This window comes from Vombatus ursinus, unplaced genomic scaffold (genome assembly GCF_900497805.2).
Source record: "Vombatus ursinus unplaced genomic scaffold, bare-nosed wombat genome assembly UNPS02014791.1, whole genome shotgun sequence".
NCBI classification, from domain to species: Eukaryota; Metazoa; Chordata; class Mammalia; order Diprotodontia; family Vombatidae; genus Vombatus; species Vombatus ursinus.
The window spans coordinates 79,496,128-79,522,426 of NW_020954569.1; the positions used below are offsets into that span (position 1 = coordinate 79,496,128).

The following is a 26,299-nucleotide window of genomic DNA, read 5'->3' on the forward strand; positions in this document are numbered from 1 at the left end:
ATATCGCATCATGCTACCAGTGATAAATTGTGTGTAAACAGCAGCACAAAATATGCCATCATGGAGGATTATCAGCATGCAATATTACGTATACTGGCAAAAGAATGGCTGATATATTGATTGGCTTTTGCTGAACTGCTTCCTCCTCTCTCTCCCCCGACCTGTTTAATCATTTTGTTGCAAGGGATGGTTCTCTGGGTAAGACGCAGGGGAGATATACCTTCAGAAATGAAGTAATATAACAACAAAAAGAATCAGTAAAAAATACTGCATTTTGAAAGAAAAAAAAGAAAAGATCCTATCGAAGAGGTGACTGGGAAATGAGGTTGTTCTAATTATGGAGCAATAGTGAGAGATCAAAGACGGATGGGCCACACATTGTACTGGTACCCGCACAATATCAAAAGATCTAGAAGGTCTAGAAAGGAAGATCAAAAGATCCCAGCAAGGCTGGGTACCTACCTGTGGAAGATTTTCAGGAATGTATAGACAAGAGTCTCTGTAGGATGGCGAAGGCATGGATGGATTGCAATAGCCATTGAGTATTGGAGGGAATACCCTCACTGAGTCACACTCAATGTGTATAGCTAAGTTTGAATTTAACATGACTATGGACTACTTTGATTATTTTTAGGTGCCATTGGATAATAGAATTCTAGACCTGAAAGACTTCAGAGAACATCAGCCCAATATATTTCTTAATAAACTGTGATTTTGAGGGGGTAGGGAAAGAACTTTAGGAATTTAAAATCTAGCTATTTGTTTATTTTTACCATGCCCTTGCTAAAAACTATTCTTTTCTTATTCGTTGTATTAAAAATGGTCACCAGGTATCCAGTATGATTGATGACACACATAAGTAAGGAATAAGAAAATATATCATAAAAAGACTTCTAGTGTTTGTCAAAGCCAGTCAGTCATTCCATTTAATAGTCACCCAGTTTATTTTTCCCCAGTCAGCAGAGTATGGCCTTTTAAAAAAGAGATCCCAGTCAAATAATTCCTTTAGAAAATTCACTCCCCAATCGAAAATTTGGCAAAGTAATCTTTATAAGATGTGACAGCTCCTGGAAGGACATTTGCCTCAAGTTTTTTCTAAGTTGGGCCCTAATAAGTGAGCTGTCCTGGGGGCCAAGAACTGAGTCCTGCTGCTATTTAACCTCTGGCAGGGTAGCCCTGAGCAATTATGAATGAAGTATCCCAAGTGATGAATTGTTTGTTAGCTTGAGGACATTTTGAATGTGTTGTACTCCCTGTGGCTTATTAATGTCGTTGCTGTGTCCTAATTGATACAGATTGATACTAATGTTAGCGCTAACATTGTAGCATTCTCTAAGGCAATGGTCTTTGACCAGTGACCAGGAGGGGATGAGTGGCCCTGGTTTACCCTCTAAGGCCCTTGCTCTCTAATACAGAATCAAAACTGAAAGGGACTTTAAAGTCTCTTGTATACGTTTCTCCTATGAAATGCCCTGGCTTCCATGGCCTCTTCTCCTAAATACTCAAATGAATCTGTGATCTCATTCATCTAACCCATCCCCTATCTAACTGAGAACCTCCTCAACATCTAAAAGTGATAATCCACTCTTTGATCAAAGATGACTTTCCTGAGGCAGCCTATCCCACCTCTAATTGGAAAGAAACAACCATTTATTAAACACCTACTATATTCCAGTTGCAGAGCTAAGTGCTTTACAAGTAGTACCTCATTTGATCCTCACAACAACTCTAGGAGGTAGGTGCTATTATAATCCTCATTTTATTGTCAAGGAAACTGAGGCAAAGAGGAGGTAAGTGGCTGCTCAGACTTCCATCTGTAGCAACATAAGGCATCTTCCTCTTCCTGCTGCCAGCCCAATCTCCCAACTTGGATGCGGAAAACCTCCAGTGCAAAGGACAGCAATCTTGCCCATCAATTGGGGAATGGCTGAACAAGTTGTGGTATGTGAATGTAATGGAATACTATTGTGCTATAAGAAATGATAAGCAGGTGGACTTCAGAAAAACCTGGAAAGACTTGTATGGTCTGATGCTGAGTGAAGTGAGCAGAACCGGGAGAACGTCGTACACAGTAACAGCCATGTTGTGTGATGACTAACTTTGATAGATTTAGCACTTCTCAGCAATGCAAGGATCTAAGACATCTCCAAAGGCCTCATGATAGAAAATGCTATCCACATCCATAGGAAGAACTATGGAGTTTGAATGCGGATCGAAGCATACTATTTGCCATTTTTTTTCTTCTGTTTTGTTTAGTTTCCTCTTTCTGGTGGTTCCTCCTATTGGTTCTAATTCTCCCTTACAACATCACTAATGTGAAAATACATTTGATAGGAATGTATATGTATAACCTATATCAGACTGCATGCAGTCTTGAGGAGGGAGGTGGGGAGGGAGGGGGAGAAAAATTTAAAACTCAAAAGCTTATGGAAGTGATTGTTGATAATTCAAAATTCAAAAAATCCTAACATTGACTTCAGACCTCTTGCTGCAACTATTTTTGAGGGTAGAAGAATGTCACCCTCCACTCAATGATGAACATCCTCACACCTGGTCATATTCTTCACATCCCAGTGACTCTGAACTCCTGTAGATCACCATCCAAACCCTATTCCACACCCCCTACCACCTGATTCACTCTTTCTATCTCTCTCAATTCTCCTACCCCAAAGTTCCATCTTAACTCTACCCAGTCCTTCTATGGTGCCTGTTCCATAGGCAACAAATGTCACTTCCTCTTAAATCTTTTCCTATCTCATTCCTTCCATCTACTAGCTCTTACTGAAACCTGACTTCCTTCTAATGATACAGCCTCTCTGGTCACTCTTTCCAGTACTGGCTGTACCTTCACTCATTATCCTTGGCTCACTGTGGGTCAAGGTAGGGGAGTTAGAACACTCCTTGCTCCCCGGTGCCACTTCCAGGTTCTTCCTCTTCCTCCATCACTCAGTAACCTCTCCTCCTTTGAAGTTCATGCTATTTATATTTACCACCCAATCAACACCCCAGTAGCTTGTTGTTGTCTACAGACCCCTAGGTCACTCTTCTTCCTTCCTCACTGAGTAAAATACTTGGCTTATAATTTTTCTCTCTCCCTCAACTTCTGCTCTCATACCAAGAGACTTCACCATACATATTGATTCTCCCACAAATATCCTAACCACTCAGTTCCTTAACCTACTCACCTTCCATGAGTTTCTCTTCCAACCAACCTCACCACAAATATACGTGTTCAAGAATTCTAAAATCCCCCAATCTGACCATAATCTATTAGATTTTTATCTCTCCTTCTGCCTTCCCTTACATAACTCTATCCTTTATCTGCACTTTGATCTCCAATCCCTTAACCCCTCAGTTCTCTCCCAGGCCATGTCCCCTGCCATGGCCATTTTATCCTCTTCTCTCCATCTTGACCCCTTGGTGAACTAATTCAACTCTACACTATCCTCCTCTCTCAAACCCCTTATTATATCACCAATTATGCCAGCCACACCTTAGTCCTGGATCACTTCCACCATTTGTAGTCTTTGCTCCTACACGTGTGCTATTGAAAAAAAATTGGAGCAAATCACACAATTCTTCTGACTGGTTCCACTACAAATTTATTTTACATAAACTAAATTAGGCTCCCACTGTGGGTGGGCAATTCCTACTATACCTCCATTATCAATTCACTATCTCCATCTCCATAGCAGCTTTCAAACCATTTCATCCCTCCTCAAACTTCCCATGGTTTTCCTTCCCCACCCAATCTCTCAGTTGAGAATATTGCCTCATAATTTCTGAAAAAAGTGAGGCCATTCACTGTGAATTCCCTCTTCTCTCCTCTTCCTCATCTCCTTTCACTAAGATGCCACTTTCTCCTCCTTCAACCCTATCTCACATGATAAGGTGGTCTTACTCCTTGCCCCTCTACTTGCTCAAGTAATCCCATTATAGCCCATCTCCTCCAACAGATTTCTCCCTCTGTCATTCCCATTCTTTCAGTTATTTTCAATTTCTCCCTCTCAACTGGCTCATTTTCTACTGTCTACAAACATGCTTATGTCTCCCTTGTCTTGAAAAAAAACACTCACTTGATCCCTCCATCTCCATTGTCATCCTATTTCTCTTCTGCCCTTTGTTGCTAAACTCTTCGAAAAAGCCGTCTATAATAAGTGCCTCCACTTTCTCTCTTCTCACTCTTCTTATCCCCGTTTGGCTTCTAACCTTATCATTCAATGAAAACTACTCTCTTCAAAGTTATTAATGATCCTTAGTTGCCAAATCCAATGGCCTTTTCTCAATCCTCATTCTCCTTGACCTCTCTGTAGCCTTTGACACTGTTGATCACGCGCTCCTCCCTGATATTCTCTTCCTTTTTGGGGCTTTTTCCTAGCAGTCCTATCTGATCACGTCTTTTCTGTGTCCTTGGCTAGGTCTTCCTCCAGATCATGTCCTCTAACTGTAAGTGTCTCCCAGGGTTCTGTCCTGAGTTCTCTTCTCTTCTCCTTCTATACTACTTCACTTGATCTCATCAGCTCCCATGGATTTAATTATCATTTCTATGCTGACGATTCTCAAATCTACCTATCCTGCCCCCTTCTTTCTGCTGACCTTTAATCTCGCATTTCAGATGCCATTCAGACATCTCAAAATGTATGTCTGGTAGACACCACAAACTCACTATGTCTAAAAGGGAACTCATTGTTTTTCCCCCTAAACCCTCTATCCCACCCGGCTGTAGAGGGTTAACGCCATCCTCCCAGTCTCTCTGGCTTGCAATCTAGGAGTCAGCCAGGATTGCTCATTACATCTCAACCTCCCTATCTAATCTGTTGCTAAATCCTATTGATTTCACCTTGGCAACATCTCAAATATGTTTGCTTCTCACCTCTGACTCTGCTACCCCTCTAGTACAGGCCCTTATCACCTCACACCGGTATTACTGTAATAGCCTATTGGTGGATCTGCCTGCCTCAGGCCCCTCTCCATTCCAATCCATCCTCCATTTAGCCACTAGTGATTTTCTTAAAGATCAGGTCTGATTATTTCACACACATACACACACACACACACACCCCACTCAAAAAACTCCAGTGATTTTCTATTTCCTCAAAAATAAAAACAAAAATGCTGTTTGTCATTTAAAGCCCCTCATAACCTAGTGCTCTCTTACCACTGACCGATACATACTCTTCAGTCAAGTGACACTGACCTCCTGGCCATCCTATGAACAAGATATTCCACCTCTTGACTCTCAGCATTTTTCGGTCAATTTCTCATGCCTGGAACACTTTCCCTTCTCTGTTCCAACTACTGACCTCCCTGGTTTCCTTTTAAATCCCAACTAAATCCTACCTTCTACAGGAAACCTTCTCCAATCCTTCTTAATCCCAGTGCCTTCCCTCTGTTAATTATTTACATTTGCTATATATATGTATTTGTTTGCATGTTATCTTTCCCATTAGGTTATAAGCTCCTTGAGAGAAGAAACAGTCTTTTGCCTCATTTTGTATCTGGTAGGCACAAGAAACTCACTATGTCTAAAAGGGAACTCACTGTTTTTCTTCCTAAACCCTTTACCCCATCCCACTCACGTTTCAGCTGCCATTCAGACATCACTTAGCACTAACCACTTAGCACAGTGCCTGGCCCTAGTAGGTGCTTAATAAATGTTTATTGATTGATAGATTGTTGTCTATTTCCTGAACTTTTCATCTATTTCCTCATGTCTGTCTGCCTCACTTTCTGCAACTGCAACATGGAGTTAATGATAGCACTTACCTCCTCAGGTTGTTATGTGAATCAAATGAGATATTTGTAAAGTGCTTAGCATAGTGCCTGGCACATAGCTGGCACTGTATAAATACTAGCTCTTATTATTTTTTAGTAATTAGTGCTTACAGAATACTGCTTCTTTCTCTCTGCATTGATCTTCACCCAAATGCTCTCCTCCATGCTTCCTTTTTTCCTTTTTCTTTTCTTCCTTCCCCCCCCTTTTTTTTAGCATGTTTTTGTCTGTATTCAAATAATATCAGTTCTTTCCCTGGAGGCGGATAGTATACTTCATCATTAGTCCTTTGGGATTGTCTTGGATCATTGTATTGCTGAGAATAGCCAAGTCATTCACAATTCATCATATAATATTGCTGTTAACTGAGTCCAATGCTCTCCTGGTTCTTCTCACTTCATTTGCATCAGTTCATGTAAGTTTTTCCAGGTTTTTCTGAAATCATCCTCAATGCTTCCTTCTTAATACTGAATGTATCTCCACCACCCCCCAAATATTTAGCTCTTCTATTCCTTTTGAACAAGTATACCCTTCTAGGACCATATCCTTGTCATGGACCCCTTGATACAAAAGCTCAGTGATACTGTGAAAACAAATTTGACTTTTTGAGTTAGGAGCACTAGTTTACCTTGCTTGTTACCCATACTTTTTTATGAATAGATATCTGAGATCTTGAATTTTATTGCTGCCTTCATTCTTGGATTTTTGTCTCCTGTGAATTGCCAGACATTTCCTCTACTATTCTTCTTCCTACCTCTAACTACTCTTTGTGAAATTCAACTTATAGATATTAATTGTGAATTTTCTCCCTCTCCCCTCTCTTTTTAGCTTCATTTCCATTTGAGATAATAAATTCTGGAAGAATTGGTTGTTGGGAAGGATGTGAGAAGATTCACTGCTTCTGAAACTGAATTGGTCCAATCTTCTGGAAAACAATTTGAAATTATGCAAGAAAAGCTAATACATTATTTTCATAATGTTTCTTTCACTGTTTCTTGAAGGCTCTGTCCTGAGTCCTCATCCCTTCTCCCTCTACACTATTCCACTTGGTGATTTCATCAGTTCTCATGGATTCAATATGATCTCTATGCAGATGATTCTCAGATCTACTTAACCTCTCTCTAACTTATTGGACTACCCAAATTGGATGTCCCATAGACACCTTGAACTCAACATGTCCAAAACGGAACTTATTCTCTGTCTTCCCAAACCCTCTCCTCTTCTTAATTTCCCCAGTCCTGTCAAGGATACTACCATTCTCCTAGTAACTCAGGCTCAAAACCTATGTGTCATCCTCAATGATTCACTCAAGTTCTCTCACCCTTCCATATACAATCAGTTGCCAAATGTTGTCAAATCTTCCTTTGCAATAGCTCTTGTATATACTCCCTTCTCTCCTCTGACACTGCCACCACCTGATGCAAGTCCTTATCCCCTTATGCCTGGGCTATTGTAATAGCCTTCTGGTTGGTCTCCTAGCATCATATTTCACCTCATTCTAGTCCGTTCTCTACTCAGCTGTCAAGTTGATCTTCTTAAAGCAAAGGTCTGACCTCCCACCCCCATTCAATAAATTCTACTGGCTCCCTATTACCTCCAGGAGCAAATATAAAATCCCCTGTTTGACTTTTAAAGCTCTTTATAAACTGGACCCTTCCTACTTTTCCAGTCTTCTTACAACTTACTACCCTCTTCACACTTTGGGATCTAGTGACACTGGCCTCCTTACTATTTCTCACACATGAAACACCATCTCCCTTTCTGCATTTTCACTAGCAATCTCCATGCCTGAAATTCTCACCTTCCTCATCTCCATTTCTTCCTTCCATCATTCCCTCTCTCTCATCTTCAATCTATTCTTATCCATACGGTCCTCCTCTAGTATCTAAAAACATGCCCAGGCCCCCCAAATCATTTTTAAAAAAACACCTTCCCTTAAGTTTATCATGTTCTCATAGTGCTCCTCATAGCCAAACCTCTAGAAAGAATACTCTGCTTATTGCCTTCATTTTTTTTGTTCATACTAATTTCTCCCCCCTTTTAATTCTGTCACTTGATTACAAGTGTTCTCTGTAATGTTAACAATGATTTCTTTAAAAGATTTTTTAGCATATTTTATTGATGATTTTTATTTTCCAATCACATTAATTTCTGAATATATACTTTTCCTTCCTCACCCCCAGCACACACATTGCCCATAGAGCCATCCCTTGTGACAAAGATTTAAAAGGGAGGAGCAATTCAGCAAAATTAACCAACATGTAATTTCCAACAGTGTATGCAATATTGCATACTCATATTCCCCAACTTCTGCAAAGATGGGAGCGATATATATTTTTTCAACCCTTATCCTAGGACTTTGAATTTGAAGAAGAACTTTTGGACTTGAGTCATTAAAGCATTCATTTTTGTGACTTTTTATTATTTCCATTTATGCTGTTGTAGACATTGTGCATATTATTTTCCTGGTTATGGTAACTGGGGCAAGGAGGAGCGCTGGTGTGGTGGAGTTTGTTGTGACAGTGGACAGGAAACACCTCGCCCTTATCATACCACCTTAGAAAAATTGAAAATTTATAGGTCCCTAGAAGTATCTCTGAAAACAGCTGTACAAACCCCTGAAGCTTGGGACAGTACATTCTCCACACTGGAAGCAGACTCTTACCTTAACAAAGAGTTTAAAACTGAAGTAATTGGCTGGAATCATGAGTAAGCAGCACAAAAAGAGTCAGACTATATTATCTTACTTTGGTGACAAAGAATATCAAAACATGCAACCAGAAAAAGACAACAAAGCCAAAGCTCCTACATCCAAAGCCTCCAAGAAAAATATGAAAAAGTCCCAGGCCTTGGAAGAGCTCAAAAAGGATTTTGAGAAGCAAGAGAAGTAGAGGAAAAACTGGGAAGAGAAATGAGAGTGATGCAAGAAAACCATGAAAAACAAGTCAACAGCTTGCTAAAGGAGACCCAAAAAAATACTGAAGAAAATAACACCTTAAAAAATAGCCTAGCTCTCTCATCTCTCCCATCTTCTGTTGCTACCACCATCATGGACACCGGCCGCATGTAGCCCATCAGACTGGCTCGGGTCACCAAGGTTCTGGGCAGGACCAGTTCTCAGCACATGGAGTTCATGGATGACACGAGCCGGTCCGTCATCCACAATGTGAGGGGCCCATGTGGGAGGGGGACATGCTCACCCTGCTGGAGTTGGAGCGTAAGGCCTGGAGGCTGCAGTGATACTGACTGATGGAGGCCCCTAGGCTGCTGGTCATTGAAGGACTGCTAAGGGATGTGTAAAATAAAGTTTTATCTAAAAAAAAAATAGCCTAACCCAAATGGCAAAAGAGGTCCAAAAAGCCAATGAGGAGAAGAATGCCCTAAAAAGCAAAATTGGCCAAATGGAAAAGGAAATCCAAAAGATTACGGAAGAAAATATTTCCTTAAAAATTAGAATAGAGCAATTGGAAGCTAGTGACTTTATGAGAAATCAAGACACTGTAAAACAAATCCAAAAGAATGAAAAATTAGAAAACAATGTGAAATATCTCATTGGAAAAACAACTGACCTGGAAAATAGATCCAGGAGAGAGAATTTAAAAATTATTGGACTATCTGAAAGTCATGATCAAAAAAGGAGCCTAGACATCATCTTTCAAGAAATTATCAAGGAACACTGTCCTGATATTTTACAACCAGAGGGCAAAATAGAAATTGAAAGAATCCACCAATCTCCTCCTGAAAGAGATCCCTAAAGGAAAACTCCTAGGAATATTGTAGCCAAATTCCAGAGTTCCCAGGTCAAGGAGAAAATATTACAAGCAGCCAGAAAGAAACAATTCAAATATTGTGGAAACACAATCAGGATAACACAAGATTTAGCAGCTTCTATATTAAGGGACCACAGGGCATGGCATATAATACTCTTGAGGGCAAAGGAGATAGGATTACAATCAAGAATCACCTACCCAGCAAAACTTAGTGTAATCCTTCAAGGGAAAAAATGGTCATTCAGTGAAATAGAGGACTTTCAAGCATTCCTGATGAAAAGACCAGAGTTGAATAGAAAATTTGACTTTCAAATACAAGACTCAAGTGGAACATGAAGAGGTAAACAAGAAAGAGAAATCATAAGGTTGAACTGTTTACATTCCTGCATGGAAAGATGATATTTGTAACTCAAGAGACCTTTGTCAGTATTAGGGTAGTTGGAGGGAAAAATGTGTATAGATAGATCGATAGATAGATAGATAGATAGATAGATAGATAGATAGATAGAGGACACAGGGTGAGTTGAAAATGAAGGGGTCATATCTGAAGAATAAAATTAAGGGGTGAGAGAGGACTGTACTAGGAGAAGGAGAAAGAGAAAGGTAGAACAGTGTAAACTGTCTCACAAAAAACAGAAAAGGAAAGTCTCTTACAGTGGAGGGGAAATGGGGAAGGTGAGAGGAAATGAGTGAATCTTATTCTCATAGGATTTGACTTAAGGAGGGAGTAACATACACACTCAATTGGGTATGGAAATCTGTTTTACCCTACAGGAAAATAGGGGGGGAAGGGGACAAGAGAGTAGGGGGATGATAGAGAGGAGGGCAGATTGGGAAAGGGGGTAATCAGAGGCAAATACTTCTGAGGAGGGACAGGGTCAAAAGAAAGAATAGAATAAATGGGGGGGCAGGATAGGATTAAGGGAAATAGAGTTAGTTTTTCACAGCATGTGTACTATGGAAGTGTTTTGCATAACTGCACATGTATAACCTATATTGAGTTGCTTGCCTTTTCAGTGAAGGTGGGTGGGGAGGGAGGAAGGGAGAAAATGTGGAACCCAAAGTTTTACAAACACATGTTTAATAAAAATGTTTTCACATGCAACTGGGAAATAAGAAATATAGGAAATGGGGTACAGAAATCTATCCTGCCTTACAGGAAAATAGAAGGGGAAGGGTATAAGAGAGGGGGAGAGAGATAGGAGGGATGGCAGACTAGGGGAAGGGGTACTCAGAATGCATGCCATCTTGGGGTGGGGGGAGGGGTGAGATGGGGTGAAAATTTAGAGCTCAAAATTTTGTGGAAGTAAATGTTGAAAACTAAAAATAAATAAATTTATTAATAAAAAAACAAAATTTTAAAAATCAATGTCAAAAATAAATAAATAATAGAATGAGGAAGATAAGTAAAATAAATAAATGAATGGATAAATAAAGCTCTCCAGAACATGTCTCCAATCTACCTTTCCAGACTAATTTATTATTAATCCCCTTCTTGCACAGTGCATGGCATATTATAGGCACTTTATAAAATATTTGTTGATTGATTGCATTTTACATTCCAACCAATATTCCTTGAACTCAGTATTCCATCTCTTATCTCTGCTTTTTCATACATTGTCCCTCTTTCCCAAAGGACTCCTTGTTTCCCTCTGCTTCTCAGAATCCTTATCTTCCTTCAACATGTAACAGGGGAACAGGGACTTAAATTTCTCTTTTAAAAAGAAATTCCATTTTTCCCCAAACTTAACAAACACCAAATAAAACAAGCACTTCCATATGCAAAGTAGAACAGAAAATAATTGTACAGAAAATTATGAATCTCTATTATGTACAGCTTGCTTAAACTTTTAAGTATATAATGAATTCAGTGTGTAACTTCCAAAGCTATCCAGCTTATCAGAGTTTCCTTCAAGCTTCTGTAGGCAAATTTCTATGCTCTTTTGATACTCCAGGTCAGCCCCAATCAAAAAAGCCAAAATGTGTGTGGGGAGAGATGAAACATTTGACAGGAAGTGACATTGCAGGAAGACAAAGATGCTGCCAACTAAAAGTCTTGAGGCCTGAGGGATGCCAGAGTGAAGTTACAGCAAGCTCCCCTTGCTGGCATCATTTGCTAAAACTACTCCCTCTGTTCCACCATATGCTAGCTACAAAGAGAAGCAATCTCAGGTGGCAGTCTCTGCCAGTAATAAGGCATGAATTGAGAAGCACCAGCCCCCAGGAGTTCCATTTCATTCAAAATCCCAAGGCCATTCCCTGTCCAAGGCCCCAGGTTTCTGACTCTTCATCTATTCACCCCACTGCATGAGTAAGTCAGAACAACTATGACTTGTCAACTATGTTGTACTGTCTGGACTTCTTTGCCCATTTGCAGGAGTGGCCATGGCTTTCCAGCAAACTGAACTGTGAATTTCTTAGAATTCTTGGTTCAAAGTGACTTGTGTAGTATCTGAAAATTGCCTGGATATAGGAGGACGAAGGAGGAGGCAGCCAAAGGGTAGAATTTTTATTGTGGATTGTTTTAGGCAAGGAAATGAGAATTTTTTTTAAGTACTTACTACTTGCCTGGCACTGTGCTATCTGCTGAGGATACAAATGCAGGCAAACAGAAAGACAGTCACTGCCCTCAAGGAACTTACATTCTAATGGAGGAAGACAGTGCTACCAAAGGGAACTGAAAAGGGAGGATAAATCTGTTCATATAGGGGCATGGTGTTGAAGTCCAAATGATTGTTTTTATGTATTGTTTTTTTATATACTGCTTTAATTGATTCAATGTTGAGATGAAAGGATTATACACAGAATCCAAGCATACCTGTCCATTACTGTGGGGAGTCCACTCCAGGATTTCTAAGGTTACATGCCTAGGGCTTATTGAAATAGCAAGTTCAGGGAAGAGGCAGGGTTTGGCAGAGCTGGGGTCTGTAATTAGATAGATCTACTACAATACACAGCCCTAGATGATAAGTCAATACAACCTCTTAGAGAGAAGTGGAACTGGAGGATAGAAGGTCATTGATAATTTTAGAACAATATAGATATTAGGTGGCTCAGTGGATAGAGTGCCAGGCTTTAAGTCAGGAAGACTGACCTTTCTGAGTTCAAATCTAGCCTCAGACACTAACTAGCTGTGTGACCCTGGACAGGTCAGTTAACCCTGGACAGGTCAGTTAACCATGTTTGCCTGAGCTTCCTCATCTGCAAAAAAAAAAAAAAAAAAAAAAGCTGGAGAAAGAAATGGCAAACCACTTCAGTATCTTTGCCAAGTGGGGTCACGAGGAGTTGGACACAACTGAACAATGACAACAAGAAGCTAGTGTATCTCCAGAAGTTCCACTGAACCATAGGTCTAGCCCAGCTTCTGAGGCAGCTGTTAAATAGACTCGGAACAGTGGCTGTCAATGACACCTTGTGGTTAACAAGTCAGCTCCCATGCAGAGCCTTTCCTGAGCCTGCAAATCCTTACCCATCCTTCATGAAATTTTTTTGCATTTGTGTCTCAGTGTGTATGTGATATCACTCTTTTTACTTATCCCTGGAGCCTAGCACAAAGCTTTGCACAAAGTAGGTGCTTAAGAAATGTTTGCTGTGGGGCAGAGCTAAGGTAGTGGAGTAAAAGCAGGGACTCCCTTGAGCTCTCCCCCAAACCCCTCCAAATATTGTAAAATGACTCTAAACAAATTCTAGAGCAGTGGAACCCACAAAAAGTCAGAATGAAACAAATTTCCAGGCCAAGACAACCTGGAAGGTTGACAGGAAAAGTCTGTTGCGCTGGGCTGGGAGAGGAGTGCAGTTCAGCAGACCATGCAGGCAAAGATGGGGTCCAGCAAACCTGGAGCAGGTCTCAGGGGACTGGATGAAGGGGAACTGTGGTGGTTTCCAGACTTCTTAACCCACAAATACTAAAGACAACTTAGAAGGTCAGTGGGAAAGGTCTGTTAGATTTGGGTGAGAGAGAGAGGAGTGTGGCCCAGCCCTGGCCCTCATGCAGCCCTGAGGTGGTGGCCACAGCTGTAGCAATTGCTTCTGGGGCTCTTGGTTCATAGTTGGTGGGGGGATTGAGTGGCTGATCAGAGTGGGATTGCAGGGATCTCTTTGCTGGCACTGAGGCAGGATTTTCTTGCTTTGCTCGTGCTTGGATCTGGGTCACAGTTCTGGGTGGTGGTCCTGGGATGAAGAGGAGCACTGGCATAGTGGAGCTTATGGCAGCAGTGGAGAGGGAATCCTCACAGTTCCAAGGCAGAAAAGAGTACTTGTGGTCACTCACAGACCAGAGCACAGGCCAGGAGAGTAGTAAACACCACTCTTTAGATCATACCACCTTGGAAAAATTGAAAATTTACAGGTCCCTAGAAGTATCTCAGAAAACAGCTGCACAAAACCCCTAAAGCTGGGGACAGTACATTCTCCACACTGGAAGCAGACCCCTACCTTAACAAAGAGTTAAAAAGTCAAGTGACTGTCTGCGAAGATAAGCAGAGGAAAAAAGCTCAGACTATAGAACCTTACTTTGGTGACAAAGAAGATCAAAACATACAACCAGAAGACAACAAAATCTGGGCTCCTATATCAAAGCCTCCAAGAAAAATATGAATCAGTCCCAGGCCATGGAAGAGCTCAAAAAGGATTTTGAAAACCAAGTAAAAGAAGTAGAGGAAAAACTGGAAAGAGAAATGAGAGTGATACAAGAAAATCATGAAAAACAAGTCAACAGCTTGCTAAAGGAGACCCCAAAAAATGCTGAAGAAAATAACACCTTAAAAAATATACTAACCCAAATGGCAAAAGAGGTCCAAAAAGTCAACGAGGAGAAGAATGCCTTAAAAAGCATAATTGGCCAAATGGAAAAGGAAGTCCAAAAACTCACTGAAGAAAATACTTCCTTAAAAATTAAAATGGAGCAAATGGAAGCTAATGATTTCATGAGAAATCGAGAAACTGTAAAACAAAACTAAAAGAATGAAAAAAAGAAGATAATGTGAAATATCTCATTGGAAAAACAACTGACCTGGAAAATAGATCTAGGAGAGATAACTTAAAAATTTGTGGACTACCTGAAAGCCATGATCAAAAAAAAGAGCTTAGACATCATCTTTCAAGAAATTATCAAGGAAAACTGCCCTGATATTTTAAAACCAAAGGGTAAATTAAAAATAGAAAGACTCCACCGATCACCTCCTGAAAGATATCCCCAAAGGAAAACTCCTAGGAATACTATAGCCAAATTCCAGAATTCCCAGGTCAAGGATAAAATATTGCAAGCAGCCAGAAAGAAACAATTCAAGTATTATGGAAACACAATCAGGATAACACAAGATTTAGCAACTTCTACATTAAAGGACCGGAGGGCTTGGAATATATATTCTGGAGGTCAAAGGAGCTAGGATTAAAACCAAGAATCACTTATCCAGCAAAACTGACTGTAATCAATGAGGGGGAAAAATTGACATTCAAAGACGTAGAGGAATTTAATGCATTCTTGAGAAGCCAGAGCTAAATAGAAAAATTGACTTTCAAATACAAGACCCAAGAGAAGCATGAAAAGGTAAACAAAAAAGAGAAATCATAAGGGACTTATTAAAGTTGAACTGCTTACATTCCTACATGGAAAGATAATATATGTAACTCATGAGACCTCTCTCATTATTAGGGTAGTTGGAGGGAATATATATAGATAGAGGGCACAGGGTGAATTGAATATGAAGGGATGATATCTAAAAAAAGAAAATTAAGGGGTGAGAGAGGAATGTACTAGGAGAAGGAGAAAGGGACAGGTAGAATGGGGTAAATTATCTCACATAAAAGAGGCAAGAGAAAGCTTTTACAACAGAGGGGAAAAGGGGGGGAGGTGAGAAGGAATGAGTGAATTTTACTCTCATTGGATTTGGGTTAAGGAGGGAATAACATACACACCCAATTGGGTATGGAAATTTATCTTACCCTACAGGTGAGTAGGGGGGAAAGGGATAAGAGAGGGAGGGGTGATAGAAAGGAAGGCAGATTGGGGGAGGGGGTAATCTGAAGCAAACATTTTTGAGGAGGGACAGGGAGAAGGAGAGAATTGAATAAATGAGGGCCGGGATAGGATGGAGGGAAATATAGTCTCTCACAACATGACTATTATGGAAGTGTTTTGCATGACCACACATATATAACCTATGTCAAATTGCTTGCCTTCTTAATGAGGGTGGGTAGAGAGGGAGGAGGGGAGAGAATTTGCAACTCAGAGTTTTAGAAACGAATGTTAGAAATTGTTTTTACATGCAACTGGGAAATAAGATATACAGGCAAAGGGGTATAGAAATCTATCTTACCCTACAGGAAAATAGAAAGAGAAGGGGATAAGAGAAGGGGGAGTATTAGAAGGAGAAAAGATTGGGTGAAGGGGGAATCAGAATGCAGGCTGTCATAGGGTGGGGGGGAGGGGAAGGATGGGGAGAAATTTTGGAACTCAAAATCTTGTGGAAGTGAATGCTGAAAACTAAAATAAATTTTTAAAAATGTTTGTTGTTAAAAACACTTTCTGCACAACAACCCTGTGAGGCAGATATATTTGCCTCCGTACTTTAATTGATCTGTGATCTCTTTCCCTTTTCCCCACTGGAATGCAAACTCCTTGTAGGGAAAGATTATTTCTCTTTTTTGTATTTGTATCCCCTAGTGCCTCGCACATAGTTGATACTTAATAAATACCAATTGGTCAATTATCTATAAGTATGCTCCCTCCAAAACTACAGGTCACAATCCAACCATGCCTTCTTATCCTGTGTGACTCTTGTCCATATGTATATGTTTTATACATATATTGTATATGTATATACATAATATATATATTCACACCCACACATACATATACAGGTATATACACACATGTGTCTATATATACATATGTCTATATATACACATATATGTGTGTATGTATGTATGTACTTCCATAAATCCCCCATAGAGAATCTACTTAACATGCTAAAGATTTTTTAAGAAGATTTTTTATGTTGTAGCACTCAGACTATTTATCTATTATCTCTTTCACTCGGTTAATGGATGGTATGGCTGCTTTTTCAGTGACGTGTCTTTTTTACCACTAAAAAAAAAACTTAACATTTTCTTTTTACATCACAATCATTTCTGGATCTATTGCCCACACCCACCAGTGAACTTTATGACTTGTGACCTCCTCTGGGCTAATTTCCCAGAGGGTAATTGCTACTTCCAAGTTCTGAGTGTAGTCTATGGATCCATAACTCTCAAAATTATAGCTCACAAGCCCCCATTGATGTACTTCCCATTGATGGACAGCCAGTAGACACAATTAGCTCAAAGCAAAGGCAGAATGGTAATGACAATACATTAAACCTCAAAAAACTGGGGTATAGACTCACACAAATACATGCAACATCTGTAGAAGGAATGGACACAAATAAAGCACAATGGTAGTGACAGACATATGTAAATACCACATGTGGCCAAGGCAACTCACATCTCTATTACTGCAATGTTCTTTGTTTCTTCATGGAGTCCTTATACTGCTTGACTCTTGACTTCCAGGATTAGTTCCTCCTTGAATCAATAATTCATTCTGCCAGAAGTCATATTTCTTAATGCAGTTTCTGGCCTCTACTGATTGCTTCTCTGTATTAACTCTCTACCTGTTTGGTGTCTCCTATTTTGTGATTGTTTTTGTTTCTAGATACCGTGGCTGATGGTGGGAGGGGTGCAAGGGAGGAGAGAGAAATCCTTATTCTCTGGTACTGGTCCAAAGGTCACATTCTACAAAGCTGTTCCTTGCCCAGACACCTTTGAATCCTCTGAATGACTCTAGGACTGACAGACTTAGCTATTTAAAGTCCTCCAGGGGTGTAAGCCAATTTTTAGCAAGCTAATCTCAAGTTCCCCTTCCATTTCAATCATTTGAAAATGTTTTTGCATTTCTTAAGATGCTAGGTGAATCCTTATAGCTAATTTAATACCTCTTTAACATATTATACCTCTATTATCTGCCCTTTGCTTTCTGTGAGTATACCAACTGGAGAGAAGGGGAATTAATTTGTCAAATGCCAACTACCCACTCACACAGATCAATGAATCAATCCATAACTATTTATTAATCTCCTACTATGTACTCAAAACTGTCCTGGGTTCTTGGAATAAAGTTAAGCAAAACTGAACAACATAGCATATGTAATATTTCAGCACCCATAGTCCCCCACCTCTCCAAGGAAGGGAGGGAAGTACATTTCATTATCTTTTCTCCATGGCCAAGATTGGACATTACACTTAAACAGAATTTTGGCTTTGTTTTAGTGTCATTTTAATTTATCCTACTGCAGTCATTGCAAATATTTTTTCTGGTTCTGATTATTTCATTCTGCATCTGTTCATGCAAGTCTTCCTCCATTACACAAAATTTCTCATATTTTTTGTTTCTTATGGTATTTGACTACTTCTGGAGCTTATGTCATTGTTGTAATAAGTTGTAACCTACTTATACATTTATGCTCTGTTACTCCATTATCCTTTGGATTGCTTGAAGTTTTGACTTTTTCGATGCTATGGTATTCTTTAATGTGTAAGTATAGAGTATCACTGGGAGAACACTGGTATTAAAAATTGGATTTGGTTGTAATGGAACAACTTCAAATCATTGAGAGTATTGAATGATTTCTTAAATGTGTTCAAGCCTTTTTCATACTCTTATTCAGTCCCAGGGCCACATCAGTTTTTTGGAGAAAAAAGTGGTATAATCAATTGTTTTTTGGGACTTTGTCCAGTTTGATTTGTCTATGATTCCATTATTTTTTTTTAAGGCCTGGGAGTGTTCAACATTTCACAATTGCCATGGATTTCTGTTTCTGGTCTTGACTCATTGGAATGAACCAAAAACTACCTGAAGTCTCATCTGGATATTTCCGGAGTACTGTTGCTCCACTTTGGATGGGCCACCCCCAGTCCACAGTCTCTCACAAAGAAGTTTCCCACCCTATTTCTCCATCTGGTTCCTGGTGAATTACTTTCTCCATCACTAAAAATGATGCTGCACCGCCTGTTTGTAACGGGAACACCAGGTGGCGCAACGGGTCAGACACTCATTGCTAACAGTGGGAACCAGATGCTTCCCTAATCCCCAATGTGGGCTCCATGTGTTCTCCACTCAGAGGCGGAGCCTTTGCAGCCACGGGGAGGACTGTGTTACATGCTGTCAACCTGAATCTCAGAGCATTTATCTCCCTCCCTCCTGTGTGAGCTGCTAATCGCTCGATTTACTCTGGGACAGACTAGAATTTCAATTTTCATTCCTTGTTGGGCAGAAGCAAAAGAATACAGAGTTGTTGACCCTGAGAGTAGCTTTTGGTTCCTGAGTGATGTCATTATAATGAATATCCTTGACAACTTGTGGAGGGTAGAAGACCAAAGGGTTATTCACACTGGACTTCAGGAAAGCTGGGACTGAAGGCCAGCAGTGTGGTACAGTAGAAAGGACCTGGATTCAAAACCCAGCGATGATGCTTACTACCTAGGTGACCTTGGGCAAGTCATTGAATTTCTCTGTGCCTCATCTGTAAAATGAGGGGAGGGACCAAATGGTCTCTGAGGTCCCATTCAGGTTTTTAAAGCTAGAGGACATGAACTCAGCTCAGGGCAAAATTGGAAGACAGAGATACAGATTTGGAAATCTGTGACCGTGAAAGCCATGTAAAGAAGACAAATTCACTAAAAGTTGCTCCAGGTCTATGGTCCTCCCTACTTCTTGCTATATGACCATGAGTAGGTAACTTCACTTGCCTGAGTTTGTTTCTTCATTTACAAAATGGGAAAAAATACTTGTCCTGTCTACCTCACAGTTGGAAGGAAACCATTCTGCAACCCACAAAGCTCACTAGATGTCAGCTGCTATTACTGTATCGCTGATATCAAAAGTTACCCAGGGTTAGACAATCGGACAAACGAGAGCGACTAGGTAGACTTGGCAGCAGAATGAGAACATTGGTGACGCCAAGTTTTAAAAAAAACAAACATTTAATTTCTTGTTTTTCAAAAAATGTGATGGTTGGCCCAACACTACAACATATAAAAGTGTTTTTACAAATTTCAAAGAACTATATTCCCAGTGAATTGCCCTTTACGCAATAGATATGTTTCTGAAGACGTAAATGGAAAACATTATTGGCACATATAACCCTATTTTCAATACACTAGGGGGAGCTCTGTATTTAAAAGAAACCTAGGGTGCCTCCTTTAGTTAAGCGAAATATCATCCCCTAGTCTATTTGTTTTAACTATAAATTTGGTTTCTCTTTCAGTCTAACATTTACCCACATGCTTCTCTGGTTGAGCCCCCAGAAAACCACAGCGAAGAACGAGGGGAAATCAAGTGTGTCTAAAATGGAGTTGGTGGAGTGCTATCTTTCAGCACATTTTTTTTTTTTTTTTGTGGCTCTTCACTAAAATATTGGACCATATCTCCTACATTCCTGGATTGGGGGAGGGGAGGCTGCAGCACAGGGAGAGGGAGAGAACTCTTGCCCTGAAGCTGAAAGATGTGGATTCCATTCTAATTCTGTCACTTAATCTTCTGTGAACAATTCCTGATCTCAGTACTCTCATCCATAAAATGAGGGATTTGAGGTAGATATTCTCTAAGGCCCTTTGCAGCTCCACCAATCTAGTTTCTACAAATAAATCAGGTGTGATATTATGGGAACTTGGAAGCACTATCAGTTTTAGACAGTTTTGGGAAAGGGGAATCTTCAATCCATAAAACTCCTGAGGAAACAATGTTGTCATGCCATGGGCTCCTGGATCACACCAGACCCATGGCTTGGTTTGGCCCAGAGTAGATCTAAAATCCCAGAACGATTTCCTTGACATCCTCCAGACTGGGAGTAATCTGACAAAGCCAACCCATTTTCTCCCCTTCCCCAAATGTTGGGATAGTGTGAACCCTTTAATCTGACCCTTACCTAGATTTTCACTCTTCAAAGTTGGTCAGAATCAGACTGGTTGTGATAAGAGCAGGGCAACATGACCAGAGGCTATATGAGCACTTGTTGGGTGTGTTCTAGTGAGGATCTCATTGGTGAATGGAATGCACATATATGAGGTCCCTGCTAGCTCAAAATTCTGTGATTGTATACTATCCCCTGGGCTGCTGTGTTTTCTTGCCATTCTTCACACTTCAGGTCCCTCTCTCTCCCTCCATAGCTCCTACCTCTAAACAATTTCACATAGAAATCTGTCTTCTCTGTTTTCAAAAATTTCCAGAGGAGAAGATGCCGGTTTCTTGGGCAAATACATACCAGTAGCTCACTGCCATCAGCAGCAGGATGCTTTTTCTAAAATCTACTTGAAGACCCCAGAACTGCTGTTCAATCTGTTTCTCTCATAGGGTCTTCAGCAGAGATGGAGGGCAGCAATATACCTGATACATGATGGCACCAGCTACTATCCATGCCAGCTTGGCTTTTAGTCCTATTAGGGCAGTCACACCTTGCTTGCATGCACACACACACACACACACACACACACACACACACACACACAGAATGCATTGTCAATAGTGAGACTTTGAATTACAGAGGGTCACCCAGTTCGGTGGCACCTTCCAGATTTCCTGATCGGAACACTGGTTTGTCTGAATACCCTTGGCTAGAATTTTCAAAGTCTTTCCTGTTATTGCCTATTGAGGCGAAACAGCTTGAAACATGGCCCCATTTCTCCTGACCTCCTAGACAAGTGCCCAGTGATGGACCTTTAGAATTAAATTAATCTGTTTTCTCAGAAGAGTGTATTTAACAATTCCCTACCAGGGTGGGTGGAGAGGACAAGGAGGGGTTACTTTTAGTTTCAAACCTGTAGTCCTTCATGAACTCCCCAGAAAGCTGATTTGGAGTGACCTTTGCTGATTTTATCTTCTTCAGTCTTTAGTACCAGGTACATAATATGTACTTAATAGATGTTTATTGATTGATTGATTGATTGATTAGGTTTTAATGGTCACCAATTCCCAAATCTGTATCTCTGCCTCCCAACTTTGCCCTGAGCTCCTGTTCCATATGTTTTTAAAATTGCTATAGGTCATTTCTACTTGCAGGGCCCATCAACACCTCAAAGTTAACATGTCCAAAATGGAATTTTTCTTCTTCCCCAAAATGTATCTATCTCTTTAACATCTCTGCTTCTATTGATGTCACCATCTTTCTCTCAGTCAACCCAGCTTGTATGCATGGGTTAAGGGAAAGGTAAGAACGTTAGTTATCTGCCATCTCCTTTCAATTTTACCTCCATGATATTTCTCTTTTCATTTCCCTCCCCTTCACTTTCTTGATACAGTAGAAAAAGCACAAGCTTTGGAGTCAGAGCCTGGATTCAGATGTTAATTTTGGCACTTACCAAAGTTGTGTGACCATGGGTCAGTCATTTAACCTTCTTAGACCTCAGTTTCCTCCTATGTAAGGTGAGGAATTTGTATCAGATGACCTCTGAGACCCTTTCCAGCTCAAGAACTATGAGCCTATGAACAGAGGATTGGGCTCAGAAAAAGTATGAGAGGAAGTGGCATATTATGTCATTTCTAATGGCCACACTTCTATATAGCCAAAAACCCGATTCAGAATACTCACCAGTGCTTTGCCTGAAACTTTTCTCTCCTCTTTCAGTTTGGATCTTGGTTATGGTTTTAGTCCCCAGAATGAAGACCCTCTCTCTAGCTGCCCTTAGGCCAACTACTTCTTTCTCATGGAGACTAGAATGGCAGGGTGGTAAGGTTAGAAAAAAACTTGCTGAATGTGAAGTGAGCAATGGGAGTTCAGACCCCAGGTCCACTACTTCCTGCTCATGTGGCCTTGGAGGAGTCCTGTGATCTACTTGGGCTTGGTTTTGTACCTTCCTGTCCCTGGATCTCTAGAAACCCTGGACTGTGGGACTTAGGGACCTCAGCTCTAGAGCTCCCAGCCTCGTGCCCACGTTCTCCAGATTGGTGAGTGGATCCCACTACCGAGTGGGCTCTCGCCAGTATTTAACTGTCTGCTATATCCCAGAAATTAAAATGAACCAGTCCCTGTTCACAAGGAATTTGTTCCCATCCACATCTAACATATTCCATATCCACATATATCCACTTATAGTGATATATTAATATACATATATCCACATATATTAATATACATATATCCACATATAGTGATATATTAATACACATATACTAATATATTAATATACATATATCCACATATAATAATACACATATACCCACATATATTGATATATTAATACACATATACTAATATATTAATATACATATATCCACATATAATAATACACATATATTGATATATTAATATACATACCACATATATTAATACATCCATATATATTAATATATATTCCACACATATACAATATATTCCACATATAATTAAACATAAAATGTGTATGAAGTAAATGCCAAATAAGTTTTGAGCAGATAGTCTTTCAACTGAGGGCATCAGGAAAAGGGGGTTCATGTAGGAAGTGGCACTTGAGCTGAGCTTTGAAGGAATTTGGGGGGATTGACTTCCAGGCATGGAGCACAAACAGCCTATGCAAAGGCATGGAAGGAAGGAAGAGAATAAGGAATTATTAAGCAACTACTACGTGCCAGGCACTATGCTAAGCACTTTGCAGATATTTTCTCATTTGGTCCTCACAACAACCCTCCCTATGAAGTAGGTGCTATTATTATCCCCATTTCACAGTTGAGGAAACAGTTAAACACAAGTTAAGTGGCTTGCCCAGGATTATATAGCCAGTAAGTATGAGATAGAATTTGAACTCAGATCTTCTGATTCCAGGCCCAACATTTTGTATGCTGAGCCACCTAAGCTGCTTCAGACACAGAAGAGGAAATACCATATAATAAGTTCAGCAAGTATGCCAACTTGGCCAGATTGCAATGTATACAAAGGAGCATATGGGTAAACATGCCACTTCAATAGCAACCAAATCTTTCTTTTCTCCTCCTCGCCTCTTTTCCCCCTATAGCAGATAGAATAGTTACTTACTCTCTGTATAGAATGTCTTACCTTTGGTAGCCGGTACTTTTCTCTGAGATGAACTCTGAGGCATGCTCTCTCTCCCTTTTTCTGTGTAAATGCAGCATCCCTTTCCATTCTGAAAGTCAGAACAGAACCGGAATTAACAAAGGGGTCAGAGGAGAAGGGAGAGTGAAAAGGATTGGGAGAGCTACTGGGAAGGTGCTAGGCACCAAAGAGGCCCACAAGGAACGAGCATCAACCATATCAAGTAGAGATGAGGCACTGACTGGAGTCCCCAGTCCCCCAAATATCAACTGCCCCATTTTATAGGCATACTATACACATATGTTATATACATTTCCAAGGAATGAAAACATTTTAAATGTGTTATGTATAATAGGTATAACATTTATAAAATATTGTAGGTATTATTGTAGGGACATAAAAGATATATAGATGTTATATTATAAAACATCTATACATATTATGTTAAAGACAAGCTTTCAAGATCAGAATGAATGAAAATATCATCCATATGATATTTTCATCTCTCTCTCTCTCTTAATCTATCTATCTATCTATCTATCTATCTATCTATCTATCTATCTATCTATTTATATCTCTTCCCAGGGTTATTTAACATAAAGATCTGTTAAAGACCAAGAAGGCTTCAAGACCAAAAGGAATTAAATATCATATATAAATGTTATATATGATATAAAAAGCTATTTCATATATAAATGTATAAATATAGAACATAAATGCTATACAAATATCATATATATTATGCTTTCATTCCTTTTGGTCTTGAAATCTTGTTGATCTTTAACAGATCTCCATGATAAATATTGCAGGGAGGAAGCCTTTTCTTAAACTGTTATTAACAGATAGACCACCCACCTTGGGCCCTGCTAGTGACTCCACAAGGAGAATGGGATTGGAGAGCCCCTGACAAAATCACCATACTTTCAGAGTTCCCTTGACTCCTCTTCCTCTCCCTCTCTGTCTCTCTCTCTCTCTGTCCCAGATGTGTGGAGCTCGGTGAAGTCCAGGCCTTCAGAGGGATGCCAACCATACACCATGGTATAGAGGAAAGAGCTCTGGACAACGAGGAGTCTGAGGGCCTTGGTTTCAGTTTGGCCTCTGCCACTAGGGAGCTGGGTAATGAAAAAGTCCCTTAAACTCTCTGGGTTTCCTACTTCTAGTTAGCAATTACATAGCACTCGAAGGTTTGTAGATTATATTATCTCATTTGGACCTCCCAACAACCTTGAGAGGTAGGTGTTATTATAACCCTCTTCTTACAAAGGAGAAAAATGAGGCTTCTAAAGATTAAATGACTTGCCCATGGTCAGGTCTTTCCGACCTAGCACACCATCCATGAGCCACTTGGTTGCCTCTAAGTAGCTGGGTAACTTTGGACAAGCTACTTAGCTTCTCTGGGCCTCAGTAAATAGGAGAATTGGACTAAATAATCCTGAAGGTTCTTTCTAGCTATAAAGTTCTATGTCCTTAGAGATTTTCTAGTTATAGGATTTAAAGTTAGAAGAGATCAACCCTCCTAAGTGGCACAATGGATAGAGTACTGGGCCTAGAATCAGAAAGACTTTAGTTCAAATCCACTTTACCAGGTAGGAGACTTACCTGCTGTGTGACCCTAGATAAGTCAGTTACCCCGGTCAGTCACTGCAGTTTCCTCAACCATAAAATAGGGATGATAACAGCACCTTCCAGGTTTGTTGTGAGGAACAAAGGAGGTAATATTTGTAAAAGCATCTAGCGTAGTACCTAACACACAGTAGGTACTTAATAAATGCTTGTTTCCTTCCTTCTTTTGCAGATGAGGAAAGTGAAGTCCAGGGAACCAAAGTGACCAATATTGAACAGAAGGGACAGCTGGGGCTAAAAAACCTCACTTGAAATCCAACGCCTTTTCCAGCCTCTCCCAGCCTCTCCCGTTTCCAGTGGCAATCTATGCACCATATTCATTTTATTGCCTACCTCTCCTATGCTGATAGACCTTCTAAGAGAAATCTGAAAGCAATAAATTCATAGGAGGCCCATCAAGAATACCCTTAATTGGGAAGTAATCTGGTATTGAATCAGATACAGGATTGCCTTGGCCTGAAATGGACTCCAGACTACGAGCATCAAGACCTTTAATCTTATGACCTGTGTCTCTAGAGCAGAACTGAAACTGAGGCAGGAGGAAAGGCAGAGTTGTCATTCATTGGATTCTCCATTTGGGCTCTCTGGCTCGCTATGGATTACTTTTTTTTTTTAAGAGTATAGAGGAAAGAGTGCTGAGCTCAGAGAAGCTGGGTTCAAATCTTTGCTACCTGTGGCTCAAATCCAGTGGTTCCTTATTGCCTCCAGCATCAAATGGAAAATCCTCAGTTTGACTTTTAAAGTCCTTCCTAACCCGGCCCTTTCCTGCCTTTGCAGTATTCTTATTCTGTACACACCTCTGTGTACTCTGTGATCCAGTGACACCTGCCTCCTTGCTCTTACTCAAACACAACACTCCATCTCCAGACTCCAAGCACTTTTACTGGCTGTTCCCCAAACCTGGAATTCTCTCCCTCTTCATCTCTACTTCCCATCTTTCCTGGCTTCCTTCAAGTCCCAGCTAAAATCCCACCTTTCTCTTTCTTTCTTCCTTCCTTCTTCCTTCCTTCCTTCCTTCCTTCCTTCCTTCCTTCCTTCCTTCCTTCCTTCCTTCCTTCCTTCCTTCCTTCCTT

The 26,299-nt window shown here is 40.2% G+C and overlaps 1 protein-coding gene and 1 pseudogene across 1 annotated transcript in view; one reads left to right on the top strand and one right to left on the bottom strand.

The window, feature by feature from the left end:
* CPLX4 (complexin 4) overlaps window positions 1-26,299 on the bottom strand; it is a 46,809-nt gene that overhangs the window by 15,300 nt on the left and 5,210 nt on the right. Inside the window, exon 2 of the mRNA XM_027868745.1 lies at window positions 23,607-23,694. Within this exon, the coding sequence (XP_027724546.1) occupies window positions 23,607-23,694 (88 nt within the window). The remainder of the gene's footprint in view (window positions 1-23,606; window positions 23,695-26,299) is intronic.
* On the top strand, window positions 8,823-9,013 carry LOC114047812 (annotated as a pseudogene).